Genomic DNA, 20,897 nt, shown 5'->3' with positions numbered 1-20,897 from the left:
TCCTGACGGCATGATAGGAAAAGGACTGGCGGTGGAGCAAACGTAGAATTCCAAATCTAGTAGACTGATTTTTGTAATAAGATCAACAAATGTTAGCTTGGATTAGGGTAGAGGCAATAGTGCTGAAGAGTTGATATTTAATAGAGAATATTTAAAAGATAAAATTAAAGCAACAGCGATAACTGAAGGGTTGTATATAGGGAATGAGAGAAAAGGGTGGTGAATTATTTGCCAGGATTCTGACTTAAGAAACTGGTTAAATAAGTGATCATTTGAGATAGAGAAAAAAATCATTTGATGTTGACCAGGTTTGGGAGTAAAGGGTGAGTTCCATTTTGGCTATGTGGTACCTTGAGGCAATTTTATCCTTATAAACAATTTTATCCTTATATAACTCTAGTTAGGTAAGTAACTAGACTAGTGGAAGAAATTTTTGAAGCACTAGTATATTGAAGGTAAAATTTTCGGGCTCAGTGGAGGTGTATATTACACAGATATTTGGCTAAGCTCCGAAGAGGATTGAACTAAAGATTAGCATTTGGCTGGTTCAAATTTTTATGGAAAGTAAATACAAAGATGATAGAGAATGAGACTGCATAGTGAAGAACAGAGTGGGAAGGAAGTCTAGGACTGAGCCCTAGAGGGCTGGGATTTAGGAAGAGACAACTACAGAAACTGATGCACAGGCAGTGGGAGAACTAGGAGAGGACCCCCGAGAAATTATATTTAAGTATATACTTAAATCATCTTTTGGCCATGAAATTAACTTGGAATGATATATAATACAACTTAATTTCTGCTTCTATCTCCTTCTACCAACCTACTATAGTATTTAAGTTTTCTAATTTAATCACAATCAATGATCACCCAAATTGGAAACATCACCTTTGAATTTTCTTATCCTCCAAGCCAGTTGCTCTCACAAAGCTCATCAAAACCTTGCCTCAAATAGTGTGGTCTTGTCTTACTACCATGTCTTGAAAGAATCTCCTGGACAGCAACTTATGTTCTCGTCGCATACAAGAGTAAAGCCCAAAACATCCATCGTGGAGTACCAGGCTTTGGACACGGAAAGCATAGTAACAGCCAGAAAAAAGGGGAAAAAAAGTTTAAGCATATAAACGCTTCCCTACAAACTCATTTCAAATTGAGCCAAGCAGTTAACTGTCCCCCACCCCCAGGATTCCAATAATTGCTTCGTAAAATTTAATTATGCAAATTGCAATTACCTATATGCCTCCCTCTAAATCTGCATTGTCCAGGATGGTTTCCCCTGGCTGTATGTAGCTATTAATAACTTTAAATATGACTGGTCCCAATTGGGATGTTAAAATGTAAAATACCCCCTGGATTTCAAAAACAAGCATGCAAGTAAGAATGTAAAATCTCTACTAAGAATACTGATTACCTAACTCAATTATTTTAGACATACTAAATGAATCCATACTAAATGAATCAAAATTAGTTTCCTGTTTAAAATTAGCTATAAAAATTCTTTATTACTAAATGAGTACAGGATGGACCATATCATTCATCGTGTATGGCCAGCTCCTAAAATACCATAGAAAAACACAGAAGCAGTTCAATGTGTGCTTTTCATATCCACACTGCATTACAGGCCCCCAATCATTCTTTTTTTCCCCCCACAGACACTCTTAATGAAACAGATTTCAGAAGGTACAGCTCACCAGGAAAATGTGAATTTGGGATCACTCCAAAGTGAAAAACCATGGTGTTATTTCCCCAGAAACTTGACTTTGTCACTGAAGCATGAAGAGCCATCTCTCCCCAAAACAATTGTGCTCTGGGAAAACCAAACATTTACCAAAACACATTAAGCAGTCTTCCCTTTTGCTACTACACTGTGGAGATGTTTTTCAAAGGATTTTTCCAGTGAAAGCTAAAAATTATGAATTTGTCGTAATGAAAGCAAATGAAGTACAAGTTCTGTAGTCCCCTCCTTCCACCAGAACTATGCCCTAAATTTAATCAATTTAGTGACAAAGTTGTTTTCTGTTTTAGTACTTCAGGTTAGACAATTCAAAAGGGATAATGAGGAAAGGGCATACAAAGAACTTGTTATAAGGCACTTTATTAAAATAAAAGTGCTTACATCCCTTTAATGTATTAATCTATTTCCTGAATAACATATGGAATATTTAACAAATACTGTACACCAGTTCTGTCCCTTATAATAGTAGGAAAACAGTATTATTTTACTAAGTTTTTTCACTCCTCCCAACTTCCTTTTACATTTTTGCCCACCATGGTATTGCCTATAGCATAATTCTTTAAAAAAAAAAAAAGGAATTTCTAGCCAGTGTCTTCCACTAGAAATTGCAAAATGCTACAGAAACCATAAGACAAATTCAAATAAGAATTCCAGGTAACTTAAATTAACACGAGTTTTGAGAAAACCATTTTTATTATCATCACCACCCAGCCTATTTGTGCTGGATTATGTACCAAATGGCCAGATCTTCTAAAGAACATCTACATAACATTTCTTTCATGTTTCAAGAGATGAAAATAACTGTACAAGGTTAAGTACAAAAGTACACAAGACAGTGGACACCAAAAATCCATGTATGAGATTTTATCCCATCTGCAGCTTTTATATATTTGAAAAGTAGAATTCATTAACTAAAAAATATTGTCCTTCTATAGTCCTGTCAAGTTTAATGGAAGCGGGTTTAACCTGATTACAACACTAACACCAGTATCACTGATCTGATATTTACAAAAAATCATATTTTTCAATAAATTAAAGTCAATGCAACACCCATGCAAGCTAGAATGCCAGCTGTTTGGTGAACAAGGACCTGACATCAGAACCAGAAGTCTATAAAAGTCCCAAGTATAAAGTGTGATTTTCTTCAAACTGTGTCCATTCCTCGCATCGATGATGTAAAACCCAATCCCATTCCTCTTTGTGTGTGGGTTTGTGATCTTGCCATTTCATACTGAGCGTCTAGATTTCTGAATACTTCTTCCTGCTGTTTCAATGTCTTGTAACTTTCTTCATCAACGGAGCTACATCCAGCTTCATCTTCACTCTAAATAACAGATACAAAATATACTATTAAAATGAATTCACCCAGGAATAAAAAGTGCTTCTCTCCCTTAAGAAGTACTACTAGATCACATTTTTGCAGTACATATTTGACCTCACTTAGCTTCCATTCATTCATTCAGCACCTATGGAATTCAAGGCAATGTTCATTCTAGGTACTGGGATAGAGCAGGACATAACAAAAATCATTCAGTGGGCCCAAGGAAGAACATGTAGAACAGGCCAGGGACTTCCCTGGTGGTGCAGTGGTTAAGAATCCACGTGCCAATGCAGGGGACACGGGTTCAAGCCCTGGTCCGGGAAGATCCCACGTGCCACGGAGCAACTGAGCCCGTGCGACACGACTACTGAAGCCCGCGCTCCACAACGAGAAGCCACTGCAATGAGAAGCCTGCATACCGCTACGAAGAGTAGCCCCCACTCGTTGCAACTAGAGAAAGCCCGCACGCAGCAATGAAGACCCAACGCAGCCAAAAATAAATAAAGCATCTAGGGAAAAGTGAAGGAGAAAATGGGGGTGGAGTTTAAACCAAATATCCCTTCAAGGAAAAACCAACTCCCTTAGTAATAACCAATATCTGAACATTTGTCGACCTTACCAGGTTGTTGTGTAAAACCTAAAACCTTCCTTGGGACTTCCCTGGTAGTCCAGTGGCTAAGACTCTGTGCTCCCAATGCAGGGGACCTGGGTTCAGCCCCTGGTCAGGGAACTAAATCCCACATGCTGCAACTAAGAGTTCGCATGCCGCAACTAAAAGATCCCGCCTGCTGCAACTAAGACCTGGCACAGCCAAATTAACTAATTATTAAAAAAAAAACCCACAAAAAAACTCAAACAAACAAAAAACTTCCTTGAAAAAAATTAAGAAAGTCCAACCCCACACCAAGTATAGTTAACCTTAAATGGGCATTTTTTCTTTTTATACATCTTTACTGGAGTATAACTGCTTTACGATGTTGTGTTAGTTTCTGCTGTATAACAAAGTGAATCATCCATATGCATATATATATCCCCATATCCCCTCCTTCCTGAGCCTCCCTCCCACCCTCCCTATCCCACTCCTCTAGGGCATCACAAAGCACCAAACTTATCTCCCTGTGCTTTGCAGCAGCTTCTCACTAGCCATCCATTTTACATTTGGTAGTGTATGTATGTTAATGCCACTCTCTCACTATGTCCCAGCCTCCCCTCCCCCCACCCACCCCGTGTCCTCAAGTCCGTTCGCAATGTCTACATCTTTATTCCTGCCCTACCACTAGGTTCATCAGTACCAATTTTTAGATTTCATATATATGCGTTAGCATATGGTATTTGTTTTTCTTTTTCTGACTTACTTCACTCTGTATGACAGACTCTAGTTCCATCCACCTCACTACAAATAACTGTTTCATTCCCTTTTATGGCTAATATTCCATTTAAATGGGCAATTTAATTAATTAATTTTTTGGGGGGGCGTGTTGGGTCGCTGTTACTGCATGCAGGCTTTCTCTAGTTGCAGTGAGCGGGGGCTACTCTTCCTTGTGGTGCGCAGGCTTCTCTTGTTGTGGAGCACAGTGCGTGGGCTTCAGTAGTTGTGGCACACGGGCTTAGTTGCTCTGCGGCATGTGGGATCTTCCTGGACCAGGGATTGAACCCGTCCCCTGCATTGGCAGGCAGATTCTTATCCATTGTGCTACCAGGGAAGCCCTAAACGGGCATTTTTAAAAGCAAATTAATTCCTTTTTACAATTTTTTTTTAAATTTACTAAGAAAAGCTTATGATTTTGAACAAGGTTTGCTTAAGGCATAAACATGCAGTAACAATCAACAACTGTTTTATTTCTTATGTTTTGGCCATGCCACACAGCATGTGGGATCTTTGTTCCCCGACCAGGGATTGAACCCACATCCCTGCAATGGAAGTGTGGAGTCTTAACCACTGGACCTTCAGGGAAGTCCCTCAACAAATGTTTTAATCAAATTTAACAATTTGGGGCTTCCCTGGTGGCGCAGTGGTTGAGAATCTGCCTAATGCAGGGAACACGGGTTCGAGCCCTGGTCTGGGAGGATCCCACATGCTGCGGAGCAACTAGGCCCGAGAGCCACAACTACTGAGCCTGCGCGTCTGGAGCCTGTGCTCTGCAATGAGAGGCCGCAACAGTGAGAGGCCCCGCGCACTGTGATGAAGAGTCGCCCCCGCTTGCCACAACTAGAGAAAGCCCTCGCACAGAAATGAAGACCCAACACAGCAAAAACAAATAAATAAATAAACTCCTACCCCCAACATCTTCTTAAAAAAAAAATTTTTTTTTAACAATTTGTATTGTTGACTAGTGATGATAATTTATTGGTTAATTCTGGGAAGTTAATCTAGAGAACACAAATGAAAGAGCACTAGAAAGTACCCAGAGATGACACATCACTGAAATAATGTTTAAGTTGAGAACCAATGTTACCCTAAAAATATAAAATAACATGAACTTTATTACAAAGTGTATAACTCACCTTAATACCCATTAATTTCCTAAATTTGACATTTTGGTCCTTGTTTCCGAAATTCAATTTCTCCCATATTTCAGCAGACTGGGATTTGTCCTGTTAAAAAAACAATGAATTTTTAACACATGTAAAATTTAAATACCTTGTATTATGATACTAGATCTTTCCATAATATAGTCTTAGTAGAAAAACAATAGCATTTATGGCATTCCACCAATGGAATTTATAATCACCTTAATAATATGAAAAAAAAATCTAAGCTAAGGAACCAACTCTTTCCCCTTAATAAATGTAGGGCAATATTGGTTTTCTTTGAAAGCCTGACTTAGATCGTGCATTTTCCCCCCCAGAATTAATAATTGTAGCAAATTAAATTATTCCAGTCAGGCTCTCAGAAGAAAGATAAACCCAAACTAATCTTTTCCAATCCAAGTTTGTTTTTCTAAGCTGAGGAATCAATGACAAAAAAGGAGAATAAGAGAACTTACTCCTTCTTTCTTGCCTTGCCAAAGCATTTTCCTTTTTTTCTCTTGTTCAGCAAATTTCATTGGATTCACAGCTGCTGGGTTGTAATAGCTAGGTACAGCTATTCCGGTCTCTGCCAAAGCTTTAGCCTGCAAGGCTGCCATCTGAGCTGCCATAGCTATCTGAGGAGTTACTTGTGTTCCTGATGCCAATAGGGCAGCAACATTGAGAACAGAACCTCCGGTAGCTGCAGCTGCTGAAGAGGAAATAAGTACGGATTTTAACCAGAACAAACCTGCTAATTTACAGTAATACATTATTTATATATAAGAGCTACTAATCTGCAAAAAGGCAGAATATTTTCACCAAATAGAAAATAACTGTGTTAAGCTTATAAAGCAATAACATTTTAGCAAACATTAATGTATTCATCGCTAGACATTTCTGTATATGATCCCTTATATATACTTAAACTTCACTTACTTCTGAGGATAAAGAGAATCCTACAAATAGGATAAAGGTGTATGATTTCAATGGAAATGAACTAGTGACTGTCGCTAAACTTTTAATAAACTGACTTTTCTTTGTATGGTTCTTTATAGCTCACAAAACAATCTCACAACATCTAATTTGAAACTCACAAGAAACATTTAAAACTACTAAACAGGTATTATACACACTTAACATACTAAGCCCAAGTCCTATAAAAGTTAAGTGCCAGACTGTTACTTCTACCTTCCAGATTACATTTCATACAGGCTCCCTCTGATCTGATCACCTTTAAATCATCCACAGGCAGTGTGTCTGTCTAAAAACTTGATTTTTAATAGTAAGACATAATACATACTCCAGTTCAGTTCATCACCTTTAATAAACTGCATTTCCAAAATCATAACTAAAAGACATATGCAGTGATGGCTAAACTGCTACATGAACAAGAATAGTCACTATTCACTTTTCAAAATTATCTACATTGACCAAATTAGAAATACAGTGCAAAACAAGTTTTATGAGGTACAAAAGTAACACTAAAAATAACATGTTCCCAATTCAATTAGTAATTTACAGCATACTGATCTACAGCATACTGACGGGTAGAAGGGATCACACGTGATTCTCTTCCTATTAGTTTTCCTGAACTTTTCAAATGTTCTACAAATACTGCCATACTTCCATAATAAAGAAAACAAAAATTACCTGCAGCTATTTCCTGTTGTTTTTGTTTTTCAACCATTTCCTTTTCTCGCTGTTCCTGTAATTTCTTTGCCCTTTCCAACCTGTCAAAGACAATTTAAATAAATAAAAATATCAATATAAAGCCAACATTTACCTCTTTACGTATACATATGTAGGCATAAAACACTTTATATAGAATTTTAAATAAATTTAATACCTTCCCCAAATTGATATCTGCATGTGGGAAAAAAAGCAATCATTCTTAAGATGGTATCAATCACAATTAAATAATATTTCACTACTGGTTTTAAACATTTTTAATTTCACTGACTAGCCAACAACTCTAGTAGCTTTTATGTACAATTCCCACAGAGTCATTAAAATGGTTATGAGATAAAAGTTATTCAATCTTCATCAGTGCTGGTTACAGGAGAAGGATAAAATTAAATCTTGCAAATTGAGACATTGAGAAAACATATTGAAAGCTGAGTAAATCTTAGGGTACATGCAATAATTTATAGAATTACCTAAATGCTTCTTAAGGGAGGCTGATACAGGATTAAGGCCAATCAAAGCATGCAAATGATTTTTATATAAACAGACTTTGTTAGTCTCTAAATCAGTGAAAATTAAAAAGCCAAAAATAAAATTTAAAAAAGGGCAAGCAAACCCTGCCATTCTCTATAATCTAATAAAACGGGGGAAAAAACCTAAATATTAGAAAATTACTTTTAGGAGGTAAAGAAATTATTAGCAAAGGAACTGAAAACGTGAAACACAAATTCATCCCCAAACAAAAACGAATTCTGATTCACACTAAATTCACCACTGAATACACACACTAAACAAAATGTGCTGCCAAGGAGGTATCTATCTGGTATATCACAAATGGTAAGTAATGTTATCTTCACAGTGAGTTCCTGAAAGAGAAAGCCCTTTTCTTCCAAAGATTCCTTGATTTACCAATCATAAGTTAAACACCACCCTCTCCCTCCTTTATAGTATAAAGGGGCAAGGATTGGGGAAAAAGTTTCTTGGGGGAGGGGAGCAGTGGGCACTACAGGTAAAATACAGTAGTAGAAAATTGACATTTGCTTTAACAATTGCCATAATTCACATAAAAGGATAACAATCTGTAATTTTGTTCCCTTCTGTTGAGCACACATGAAAGAAAGACAAGTAGTACAGCCTTGAATTTGTCCTAATCAGAAAGAATTCTGATTAGGATTAATGTTAAAACATAGGTTCATAAATAAAAGTATTTCCAAAGCAGTTTTAAAAATTGTCATCTGAAAATCACTAAGTAGACTAAATTAAAGTTTTAGATGCTAGTTATAGATTCAACTTTAGTATAATCCAAAATTTTAAATACAAGAAACTTAAGAGTAAACAAGAACAAACTTTAGGGCTTAAAAAAATTCATGATCAAAGTTAATGGACCATTCTTTATAAATTAGTTCAGATATTGTAGAAAATTATTTCCTAATTCTGTTGATTTTAGTTTCAGTAAGAAAGTAACTGACAGCTACTGGCTGTATATTTTAAGTGGCCACTGCAGGTCTGGAATCAATACCATTCACTAAGGTGAATGGAATGAAGAAGGGGTGAGCTCACACCTTTGCTGCTGCTGCTGTTCAGCTGGAGTTTCTGCCAGGCTGGGTTCACAGGGCAGCAGCCCATCAGGTTACATTGTGATAACTGTATTTTTGTAATGAAAAAAAAAATACAAACTCAATTTCATAAAGAAAAAAAAATCAAAATCAAAAGATTTTAGTTTTTTAGAATATGGGAAAACCTGCAAACAAGGGCTTGGATTTTACTTTACTTCTTGCCTCTATGAGGCAGTTCTTTCAATGGTTTTGCAGATTTCGGTTAGACAGCCCTGCTGTGTGTGGTCCCACAATCACCCATCTTTGAAACATTAGAAAATTTAAAAATACAATGATCTTCCTATGCTATCACAGCAGTAAAAACTTTAAGATCAAATGAACTGGCTTATTATTCACCACCTTCAAAATAGGAAAACTACTGACAGAATTCTACTTATTGTTTCAGAGACTTTTCTTAAGGAAGAACAAAGAAGGTAAAAACAAAGCAGTTTTAGATGCAAAATTAACAGTTATTAGATCACATTTAAGATTTTTTAAAAAGTTCCAATGGCCAACTGAAAATATTTGAGTCTAGACTTGAGAAAAATGAATTAGTTAATCATGAAGAAAAAAGAGAAACTGTTGAAGAAATACTCTTTCCAGTTGTGCAAATAAGCAAATTAAAGATGAGAATTAACAAACCACTTAATACAATTCTGTATCACAAAACTGCCACAGTAGTCATGGCTAGATTTAATTATTTGAATTATCCTCTGAAAGCATTCATTTGGTCCACACAATTGAATATCTACCTCAAGATGAAAAGGAGAAAAAAATGTATTGAATAAAAAATACACGCACCTCCTAGCTAAAGCTTCTTGTGCATCCATTGCTGTGTTTCTGCCTCGGAAGGGAGGTGGGCTAGGAGTTCGGCTTAAACTTCTGCTAAATCTTCTCGGTTTTTCAATTCTCTTCTTTCTATCTCTTTAATAAATCATATTTTACATGTCTCAGTATGGCCAAGTAATAATTATCTTATTGAATCAAAATAAATTATAGTTACATAGTTCAATAAAAATTAAACTGGTCTAGGAAATATATTTTGAACCCCTTCCTTTCCACCTCTGTTGTACACCTTCCATAGGCACACCAAGTTCCTTGTGTATAAGACTAGTTTCTATAAATTCACTTAACCATCCCTGTTTCAGATGGACATTTAGGTTGTTTCCAATCTTTTGCTATTACACCCAATGTTGCAAAGGCTGGACTTGTACGTTAGTCATTTTACACTTGTGTAGGTCAATAGGTAGGATAAATTCCTACTAGGTGGGATTGATAAGTTAAATGGTCGTAGTATTCTAATGTACAATGAATTAACTTGTAAATGTTTTCAAAAATATAAATCACTAAAACAAAATTAGAATTAAAAATAGTCATTGATTAGAATAAAAGGTATCAGTGGTTAAAACTAGAAATGCCATAAATAATGACCTGAATTGCCCAAATGGTGATTTAAAAAAAACAAAAACAGGGCTTTCCTGGTGGTGCAGTGGTTGAGAGTCCGCCTGCAGATGCAGGAGACACGGGGTTCGTGCCCCGGTCCGGGAAGATCCCACATGCCGTGGAGCGGCTGGGCCCGTGAGCCATGGCCGCTGAGCCTGTGTGTCCGAAGCCTGTGCTCCGCAACGGGAGAGGCCACAACACTGAGAGGCCCGCGTACCGCAAAAAAACCCAAAAAACAAAAACAAAAAAACAATGGTAATTAATGGTGAAATTACCATTTACTTTAGATTGACTATATCTCCTAACTGGTAAAGTTCAATTTAGGCAACTATTACATACTAAAACCACTGATTAAAAACTGAAAAAATGATCAAACAAGTGACAAACCAAGTTATTACAAGCCAAAGTACACTTTTATCCATATTTCATTCTTTTAGACTATTTGACTTAATGAACAATAAATTAACAAAAAAGCTTTCACATTAACTTTATTACCAGTATCTGTGAATACAGATATAACACACTATTAGTAACTAATATTAGTAGAGAATAAACATATTCTCTGAATATTTATAATTAAATGCTCTTTATTGTATTTCCTGCCTAAACAAATTAAAATTTCCTTCCAATCGAGACAAGTGTGAATTTATAAGCTCATCCTTCTGAGTATCTGAGAGAGTATAACCAGTACGGTGGATTAAGCACACATACTGACTTTGCTTTCAGATGCATTTGGGACCAGGTCCCAGCTTTACCATTTAAGAACTGTATGATATTGGGCTTCTTGAGCAAGTTACTTAACCTTTCTAAGCCTGACTGAACAGACCCTGTGAGGGGCCTGTTTGATTTTATTCAAGATGATGAATACCTACCGACTTCTACTCCTTGTCCTACTCCTGCTTCTACTCCTATGTCTGTGTCTTGATCTTGAGCGGGAACGAGATCGGATCCGACGTTTTCTCTCCCTGCTTCTGGATCGTGATTTCTTCCTCTCTCTGCTTCTGGATCTTGACTTTTTCCGCTCCCTACTCCTGGATCTTGACTTCTTCCGCTCTCTGCTCCTACTACGATGACGCCTGAAATTCAAGTACATAAATTTGTAGTTACTTACAGGGAACACAATAAACTGATAATGTCAAAAAAGCAATGTTTCCTACCCCAATTTAAGATTCTGTTTAATAGCTTGAAGTCTACTGCTGAACCAAACTATTTCTTTGCATTTTTTTTTTGTTTTTTTGTTTTTTGTTTTTGTTGTTGTTTTTGTTTTTTAACCGGTATACGGGCCTCTCACTGTTGTGGCCTCTCCTGTTGCGGAGCAGAAGCTCCGGACGCGCAGGCTCAGCAGCCATGGCTCACGGGCCCAGCCGCTCCGCGGCATGTGGGATCTTCCCGGACTGGGGCGCGAACCCATGTCCCCTGCATCGGCAGGCGGACTCTCAACCACTGCGCCACCAGGGAAGCCCCTGAACCAAACTATTTCTAAGAGTAACAATCAAGTTATTCTACTACTGAAAAATTTTGACCAAATCTGATACCACACACATATTCCCCATAGAAATCCGCAAAATATGTTGCGGACACTGGTTTCTTAAAACACAACAAAAAAGCCACAAAAATTTGAACCATGACCCAGTTTCTTAAAAATCTTTTAACCCATACCTAAATAAAACCTAGATTAGAGTTCAGCAGCAAATGAATCCTGCACCAGCAATGTAGAAGGATTATGATATTGGCAAACTATATAAACATAGTTCAGCAAAAATTTTTTCACTGTGACAGACAACTCAGAAAGTTAAAAATACCAATTTTCTAGCTAAGATTTTTTTGGGTGTTGCTCCATTAATGCAAACCTTTATGTAATTTAGGAGATCTTTAGAAGGCATTAACTTAGGAGAAACTACTTACCTTTCACGAGACCTAGACCTTGAATGACTTCTGCCTCTTGATGACTTTCTTTCTTTGCGTTTGTGTCTGTCCTCACCATTTTCAGATGAATTTAGCCGCTCTCTTCCTTTATCAGAAGAATGCTCTTTGTCATTATGTTCCTCAGACTTGTGTTTCTTAGAGGATTTATCTTTGGATTCATGTCTTCTTGCCTGTTTTAAGAAGAAGTTGGTTCTTTCAGGAAAATAGTGCAACAAAGAAAGTTAGTATGGGTATCAGTAGCAAAAATGTTGTGATGCAACATTAGTAACCTTAGGAGTGTGTGGCAAATTTAAAAAAAGATCTAGTTTCACATCACCCAAATGTTGCAGATGTATATTACTAATTTTACTTTTTCTTTATAAACCCCCCCAAATGCAGTTTCCACCCCCAAATACTTTCAATACCACAATCAAAACAATAACTTTCAATGTCAATAATATTGAAAAACCACTATTTCAGAAAAAGAGGAATCCCTGATGTTTCTTTAAGAGGGAAGTACACATGTATCAAAGTTTTTTCAATTTTCCAACAAACCTTTTAGAGAAACAGACATGTATATACAACAACTTCTAAATCCAGAGTACATAGTATTAAGTTTTAAAAGTTAACAATAACGAAGATAAGGACACAAAGAAATGCACCAGAAAAATGCACTTCCAATTAGGTAACTAAGTAAAATTAACCTAAGTATTAATATCTTCTAGCAACTTCAAATTACTTTACGCAAAGTTAAGTGTCCTTTTTATAGCTATACTGCCACATCCTTTCTTAAAGACGGCTCTTGATTTTTCTCCCAATCCTAAACTGTGAAGCAATCACTTTTCATCTTGCAATATCCCAACAGGCTTGGAGTTCTATTACACTTCATGTACCTAGGGTAGAAAATGGCAACCATATCTGTTTTAATTTTTATGAAATCAAACTAGGTGTAACACAATTAATCCCTCTACCATTATATAATACATACTTCCCCCATATTCTGAATGATTATAAAAACCAAGGCTTTTGCTTTCACAACATATGCATTCAGAGACTGAGCTAAATTAATTGTATGATCAAGTCTCCATCCTACACTCACATACTGAATTAGGAAGTGCTAAACATTCGATTTCCCCCCATTAAGATTTGTCAAATCCATCTTGTAGCTAAAGCTTAAAATCCTGGACATTTCAGAATCACAATTTTAAAGCTGGAAGGAAACTCAGATCTTCTAATTCCCCTTACTTTATATATGACTAAATTAAGATCTAAAGTCACAAAGCTACATATTAGGAGAGTTGAACCCAGACCCCATATTCTTCTGACACACAGGGCACCGTTTTCCACCACAACAGGACACTTAACTCATGCTTCCCAGAATAGACCTTAGCACATATTTCCTTCCGCTCAAGATTAACTTTTCTTAAAAACAAAAAACTTAGTCAAACATTTTAGAACATGCATGGTGATACATCAGAAAAGGATCATAGTCTGTAATTTATTATTTTGCAGAAAAATAAGAGACCTGGAGACACAGCTAAATTTTAGTTTCAATGCCAGTTCTCCATATGAGCTTATAAAAAAGACTATTTCCTTGATTTTGCCATATGGTGGCAAACTGGAAAATCTTTAAGTGGTTATTAAGCTTGCAAAAGTTTCAGTTTATTTCAAACCAGTTTTCCAAACATAACATTACTATTATTATTTTTTTAAAAAACCATTAAAACCCTTAACTGATTTAAGATATACTTAAGGGAAATAGGAGTTTGAATGACTAATAGTTACCTTATCATGAAGTAGGCTTATTATTTTGCTATCTGAGTCTGCAGCGTCTTCAGTTCAGTCTCTTCGCGCATTAGCACGCTGAGTATGATTTATTATAGAAATGTTATCATGTGAGCTAAACAAAATAGTCATTTTCACAAAAACTCTCCTAAATTAAAATTTAACAGAGCTTCCATTAGGGGAAGAGGTGAAGTCCCTGCCCACAGTTGTTTAAGGAGTCCCTTGCCCAGCCCCCATGAGACTCTTCTCCTCCCTTTTTGGCTTCTACTTCTGCTCTTCCTTTGTTGGCTCATTCCTTGTCTTCTCAGGTGGGCAAGTTAACTCCTCTGCAATACAGCTGCTGTCTTTCTTTATCCTCAAGTTTTGTGTCACCGCCATCTTTCCAGCAGTCCCTCACTGACACTTTTATTTCAAAATTCAATACTATTCTTAGGGAATCAAACTAGTTTACTAATGAAAAGGACTCTCATTATCTTCCATAAAGAAAAAGTAGCCCATAGATATCTAAGAGTATTGCTACTTAAAGATGATTGCTATTTAAAAGTCCTGAGCAGTTGTCAGGCATAAAGAGACTCGGGACCTCAGATTAATGGAAGCTCTGTGTGACAGGCCTAAAAAACCAGTTATATTCTTCATATGAAATTTTTATTGTGAATATTTTCACAACATAACATTAATAGTTTTTGAATGAACTTTTCATATAAACATCTATCTTCTTGAAAAATGATGAATCCAAATCATGCTTATTTTATAACTGAATTAAACCTTTTAAATTTCAAGTTTTGGTACTTACCTTGACAATATCATATATTCACACAAACATTTCTACCAGATACTTTACAAGTATTCTAAAGTGCCTATTCACTACAAAGTGTTAATTACCTCTTTGCTTCTGCTCCGGCTCCTGTGTTTTCTTCCTTCATTATCTGTGAACACACAAAAATTCACCATAAATAATGGTACAGAAACACCTCAAACACAAATTCCAAAACTAATACAAAGAACATTTCTGGCCACTTACCTAACTAATCTATTTACTAGTCATACTCTAAAGACTATTTTTTTATGGCAGGGGTGGGATTATTCTACTACAGTAATACTTCACGTATCTGAAATAAATCAAGCAATCTGAGCAAACCAGAATATAATCAAGTAAGTAAGCAAAAAAGTCCAAGTCCATGTTCCAAGACACATAACAAACAGAGTTTGTCTTTCAGGTGGTCACAGATTCTTTTTTTTTGCGGTACGCGGGCCTCTCACTGTTGTGGCCTCTCCCGTTGCGGAGCACAGGCTCCAGACGCACAGGCTCAGCGGCCATGGCTCACGGGCCTAGCCGCTCCACGGCACGAGGGATCCTCCCAGACCAGGGCATGAACCTGTGTCCCCTGCATCAGCAGGCAGACTCTCAACCACTGCACCACCAGGGAAGCCCCTATCACAGATTCTCTATATTTTACAAAACATTCTGTCCAGTTCATCTTGCTTCCTATTACACAGCAAACTTATAAAGGGTCTTACTAGAGGAAAACAATTAAGAACAAAAGGAACAAAGAATGCAAGAGAAAACAAACAGGTTGAATTATATTTGGTGTCTTTTAAATAGTCAAAAAGATGTTACAATTTAGAAAAATTCCCATTAAAAAGTAGTTATGATACTGTACAGTTTCAAACATATACATAAAAATTACACTTGAACCATTTTGTAGATGGACTATCTGTGGGTGCAAAGGATAAATAACCAGAGCCCAGGTCTTGAAACTTTTAAACTCATTTCTATTCTATCTCTCTTTTAACTACTTAAGTATTGATTCATTAACAATACATCATGCTTTCTATACCACATCAGTCTAGTTAAAAAAATGCTCCAAATAAGGAGCATTTCAAAACACTAAAAACTCTTGCTTTCAGAAATATTTTAACATTAAGTTAAAAAGAAAACCAAGGTTAAAAATGTTCTTGTGGGCTTCCCTGGTGGCGCAGTGGTTGAGAGTCCGCCTGCCGATGAGGGGGACACGGGTTCGTGCCCCGGTCCGGGAAGATCCCACATGCCGCGGAGCGGCTGGGCCCGTGAGCCATGGCCGCTGAGCCTGCGCGTCCGGAGCCTATGCTCCGCAATGGGAGAGGCCACAACAGTGAGAGGCCCACGTGGTGCAAAAAAAAAAAAAAAAAAGTTCTTGTAACTTACGTCAAAGATGTTAAATAAGTTCAGAATATACCACTGCCCAGACTACATCTTTCAAAATATTGTTCTGCCTATGTTGAAAGGATAAAATTTGAACATCTGAGGGATAAGTTATTGTGACACAAATTTAAGCATACATTTTGTCTTTGACAAGTTATAAAATTCCTGTATTAGGACATTTGTATTCCTCATAATTGAAAAATTCTCCAGAAAATTCCCAATGCACTTTTCACTATCCATTTCTCAATGGGAAGAACACATATTAATTACATCAGTAAACTTATGTCTTACACATACCTGACTTTCGTTTTCTTTCTCTTGACCTTGATCGTGATCTTGAATAATGATGTTTTGAGGCTCTGGGAGAAACAGATACATCGGACTGCTCTTTTTTCTTATCTCTATCTGGGGATGTCTTTTCTGGGGCTAGTCCATCTCGTTCTGTATCACTAGCCTAAAAGTTTAAAGAAAAATGGTTATAAATTCTTAACTGCATTTAAAATGTTTCCAATAACTTAAAAGAGTGAGAAGGGAGGAAAGATAGTTATCCTTGAGTTTTACAAAATTAAAAAATAAAGAAAATCAAGAAATCAGAAGAACTGATTTTCAAGTAGCTAAATATGCTTTGTACTTGCTAAGTAGGCCTGAATAAATTGAAATAACAATAAATAAACTGACTAACCCAATACCAGAGACACATGTAACTGAATGGATATATCTTTATTTTTTTAAATCATTATTTGTATAACTTTCAAAACACTGGGGGAAGGGGAAAATAGGGCTCCAAGTATCTCCATTAAGTATTCAAGCAGAGAAAATAGAGTCCATTTTAGATCTATGAATTCATTTAGTTGACTTTACCAATACTTGTATTTTAAATTAGCATAAAGAGGCATTTAAAAATGAGCTGTTAAAGGTTAAAAAGACCGAAGACTGTAGAATCTTAAAAAGCAAAGAGAATGCTTCTAGAATATTATTAAAAAAAAAAAAACAGAAAATTAACTTACCTATCTGAGAACCCAATCTTAATTTCATTAACCCTCTTTAATGAAAGCCCCTTGGCACAGTGCTGCTGCAAAATATGGTCTGCCTCTCCTCACATATGCTCTGGGCTATGGAAACATTAAGGTGTTTCTGCTTTAAAGCATTTTATAAGTTATCACAATATAAATTAAAAAAAATTAAAATAGTCAAGAGTACACACTCTTTCCCAAAGACCTGATTTACCTAGGAGAGTAGGTTCCTTCATTAAATTGATTTAAATGAGTCATAGAGGGACTTACCTGGTGGCACAGTGGTTAAGAATCTGCCTGCCAATGCAGGGACATGGGTTCGAGCCCTGGTTCAGGAAGATCAAACATGCAACGAACAACTAAGCCCAGGCACCACAACTACTAAGCCTGTGCTCTACAGCCCGTGAGTCACAACTACTGAGCCCGCGGGCCTAAATCCGGTGCTCCGGAACAAGAGAACCCACCGCAATGAGAAGCCTGCGCACTGCAACGAAGAGTAGCCCCCACTCTCCGCAACTAGAGAAAGCCCTTGCGCAGCACCAAAGACCCGAAGCATCAATCAATCAATAATAAGTTTATTAAAAAAAAAAAGAGTCATAGAAAAAAAGCTTCAAGGAGAAACTAGAACCTAAATGTTCTCCTGAGTGAGATTCTGATAAAAGGCAGGGAAAACAGTTTCCGTAATATGTGGAAGGTGGACGTTGGTGACCCATCTAACCAGAGAGGAAATACGAAAATAGTCAATAAGCCCAGGGAGTTGATTACTTACCACATGAGTTAGCAAAGTATCGCCCTTGAGTTAAGAATGACTTTTACATTTTTAAAAGGGTTGTTAAAACAAGCAAGCAAGGAATGTGACAGAGACTGTATGTTGCACGTGGTCCACAATGCCTAAAATATCTACTAACTTGCTCTTTACAGAAAAAAGATCTGGATTGGGTAAATAGTGAATATACTATACATTTTCAGCAGGAGAAATAATCACATGATAATGAACTTCTTCCTTTAGGAAGATTAGTCCAGAAAACAAACACCAAGTAAACTAAATGGGGAGTACTTTAACAAATGAAGTGTGAGATATCACGTTATTTTAACAACTATTTTCTGATGGTCAAAAATGCACCTAACTCGATGTTAGACTTCAGGAATAAATAATAAATTAAAAGGGAAGGATTTACAGGTTAGTTAGGATGAAAGACATATTATGTGTTACGCCTCTAACAATGTTACCAAAAAACCCAGTAACAAATAGGATGAAACACCTAATTACTGGGGAGGCCCATTCCAGCACACTTGCTTCTCTATGTATGGGTGATTTCTGGAATCATAAAATTTTTGTGCAGAAAGGCTCTCATCTCTTAGAATCAAGCTCAACTTTCTCATTTCACAGATGAGATCCAGCAACATTAGCTGACTCACTTAAGATGGTACTCTCTTTGCTGTCTAATATTAATACATGACACTATATCACACAACTAAAGATGATTCTGATTTTCACAACTAACATTGGTCATTTTCTTTTACTCTTGTTCTCATCACTATTCTTTTTTCTTTTGGGGCCTCACCGTGCGGCACGTGGATCTTAGTTCCCTGACCATGGATGTAGCCCGTGCCCCCTGCAATGGAAGCGTGGAGTCTTAACCACTGGACCACCAGGGAAGTCCTCATCACTATTCTTTTTTTTTTAATTTTAATTTTATTTTTTTATACAGCAGATTATTAGTTATCCATTTTATACATCTTAGTGTATGTATGTCAATCCCCTCATCACTATTCTTAAGGATTATTTCTGACAGGTCTGTGATGTGCTGTGTTCGTAAACTTACACTTAGTAAAATGCCCTTAAGGGAAGGCACTCTGTAAAACGGGCTAATAACTCACACCGAACAGCCATTTTCATCTGTAAAACACACTACAGGACAAAAACAAAAACCATCGTATCACTAAACAGATGTGAATAATAGGGGGCCACTTAGCTCACCCGAAGCTTTTATTTCCTTGAGAATATATTATAGTAGAATAACAAAAATGTCCAAATAAAATCGAGTATTAAAACTTCTCTGAAAATATCTAAGATTTCAATTTAGTACAGACCTATGTGTAAATCTTAAATGCTAACTGCAAAAATTCCCTTCACTCTACCATTTGCTCTGTTAGAAAAACACCACGGTTTCTTAAAATTCACATCTTCTTTAAAACCCCAATGGCACTCAAGACATAGTGTAAGAATTTTTTCTAGTGCAAAGACGGCACATTGGACTTAATACTAGGCCACATCTCAAGGGGATCGTGTCTTTTTATTGAACAAGGCGCTGCAGAAACGAATGTCTGAATTTTTTTTTGAATATTTGAGCCCAAGTAAAATAATACTGTTCTTTCAAGTAGATTAAGAGGTCCAAAACACTAGTTAAACAAAAAAATATTTAAATCGATTATGTGCCCAACTGTTTGAACAACGATTCTAAATCGGTTATCAAAAACCCGGTTCTAAATCAAATCAATTAGGTATGGGGGCGCGGGGGGGAGAGGCAGACGATTTCTACTTCCAGATACCCCCAATGATCGGATGAGCACGAGTTTTTCGTTATTAACAATCCTATTTATTTTAGTCCTATTTATCTTCGAAAACGAGAAAACACAACTTTTTAGTCAATGGAAAAGAATGCAAAATGTTTGCATTTTTCTTGTAACCGGATAAGTAAAATGAAGTAATCACACAATAATGCGATCCATCAGGATTGGGCATCTTATAACCAAAGCAGGGTTAATTTCTCAGAAAACGTAATTTAAGAACTGTAGCTTTCACTTAAAATTAAACGGGCCTATGAAGGACTCTTAAATTTAAAGTAATAATGCCAATGTTAGGGCTTTGATTATGTTTCTCGAAACCTTCAAAATGATTACATCAGGAGGCACTTCGGAAACGGAGCATCAGTCAGAATTCGTAGCTCCAAAGACTTCTCTTCATTAAGTCGAATTTTTACTCCCTTCGAGAAACACGTTCCCTAGATGCTTACTAAGGAATAAACTAAGGTTTACACGGACGTTCACCCTAACCGAAATTATGCAGCTAGAATCATCTCACTGAACGTAGGCAAAATAGTCGCTACAAGACCGCTTGCTCTCTTCTCACGTTCTACCTCTTACAGGCACCTCCTTTTTGACCCCATACTTTTCAGAGACGACCCCTGATCCCTTTTCTCTCTTCCCCAGCCCTTTCCCATCGCGAACATAAATGCCCAAGCCCTAACGAAACTCAATATTAATCACCAACCAGAGTGAGTAAGCAAAACTGGAGTCAGTTCTGTGGGACAAAAGGAACATAAAACTGGGAAAGACACGAGGAAAGTTCTGGAAAAAAGACACTCCCTGCGGCTCCCCACCCCCATCGACACCGCCTTCTTTCCCCCTCCCTACGGCAGCCAGCCATGATGGCGGGCGCAGAAGAAGGCCGCGGCGCCATCTTGTCCACACACTAGCCCCGACAACAGCTCTGGGAGCCGTTCATCCCTTCTTTGCAGAGCAGCAAAAAAATATGCCTGACTTTAAACTCAGATTCGGCACCTACCGCCATAGTCCAGAGTCCTGGCCGCTACGGCGGCACCTCCACTTGCCGCTCTCCACAGTACCGGCCGCCTAAACGCTTCGCAACAGACTGAAATCGCTCCCGCGAGAGACCCGGATGGCACAAAAGGGCTAAGACCCGGCGCGTCGCACAGCTTGCTGG

The 20,897-nt window shown here is 37.2% G+C and overlaps 1 protein-coding gene across 4 annotated transcripts; it reads right to left on the bottom strand.

The window, feature by feature from the left end:
- Positions 1 to 1,481: 1,481 nt before the first annotated feature.
- RSRC2 (arginine and serine rich coiled-coil 2) lies at positions 1,482 to 20,874 on the bottom strand. 4 transcript variants are annotated; one of them, XM_060027960.1, is made up of 10 exons: positions 20,739 to 20,874; positions 16,455 to 16,611; positions 14,858 to 14,901; positions 12,191 to 12,381; positions 11,158 to 11,361; positions 9,644 to 9,766; positions 7,215 to 7,294; positions 6,041 to 6,273; positions 5,559 to 5,648; positions 1,484 to 3,056 (listed from the first exon to the last, which is right to left on the bottom strand). In XM_060027960.1, the coding sequence occupies exons 1-10, from the start codon at positions 20,742 to 20,744 to the stop codon at positions 2,877 to 2,879; spliced, it is 1,308 nt and encodes a 435-aa protein (XP_059883943.1). In that variant the 5' UTR covers positions 20,745 to 20,874; the 3' UTR covers positions 1,484 to 2,876. The 4 variants fall into 4 exon arrangements, with proteins under 4 accessions (XP_059883946.1, XP_059883945.1, XP_059883943.1 ...); XM_060027961.1 differs by having other exon boundaries at positions 6,041 to 6,270; XM_060027963.1 differs by lacking the exons at positions 16,455 to 16,611; positions 20,739 to 20,874 and adding an exon at positions 13,976 to 14,053 and having other exon boundaries at positions 1,482 to 3,056; positions 6,041 to 6,270; positions 12,191 to 12,403; positions 14,858 to 14,883.
- Between the last annotated feature and the right edge of the window lie 23 nt (positions 20,875 to 20,897).

This window comes from Delphinus delphis, chromosome 13 (genome assembly GCF_949987515.2).
Source record: "Delphinus delphis chromosome 13, mDelDel1.2, whole genome shotgun sequence".
Classification (NCBI taxonomy): domain Eukaryota; kingdom Metazoa; phylum Chordata; class Mammalia; order Artiodactyla; family Delphinidae; genus Delphinus; species Delphinus delphis.
This window is presented reverse-complemented; position numbering and strand designations above follow the sequence as displayed.

Coding starts and splice junctions, on each gene's coding strand:
- RSRC2 (XM_060027960.1), bottom strand. Junction 7,295..9,643: donor CAAGAAGCTTTAGCTAGGAG/GTGCGTGTATTT, acceptor TGTCTTTGACAG/GTTGGAAAGGGCAAAGAAAT. Junction 5,649..6,040: donor GGCAAGGCAAGAAAGAAGGA/GTAAGTTCTCTT, acceptor TTTTTTTAACAG/GACAAATCCCAGTCTGCTGA.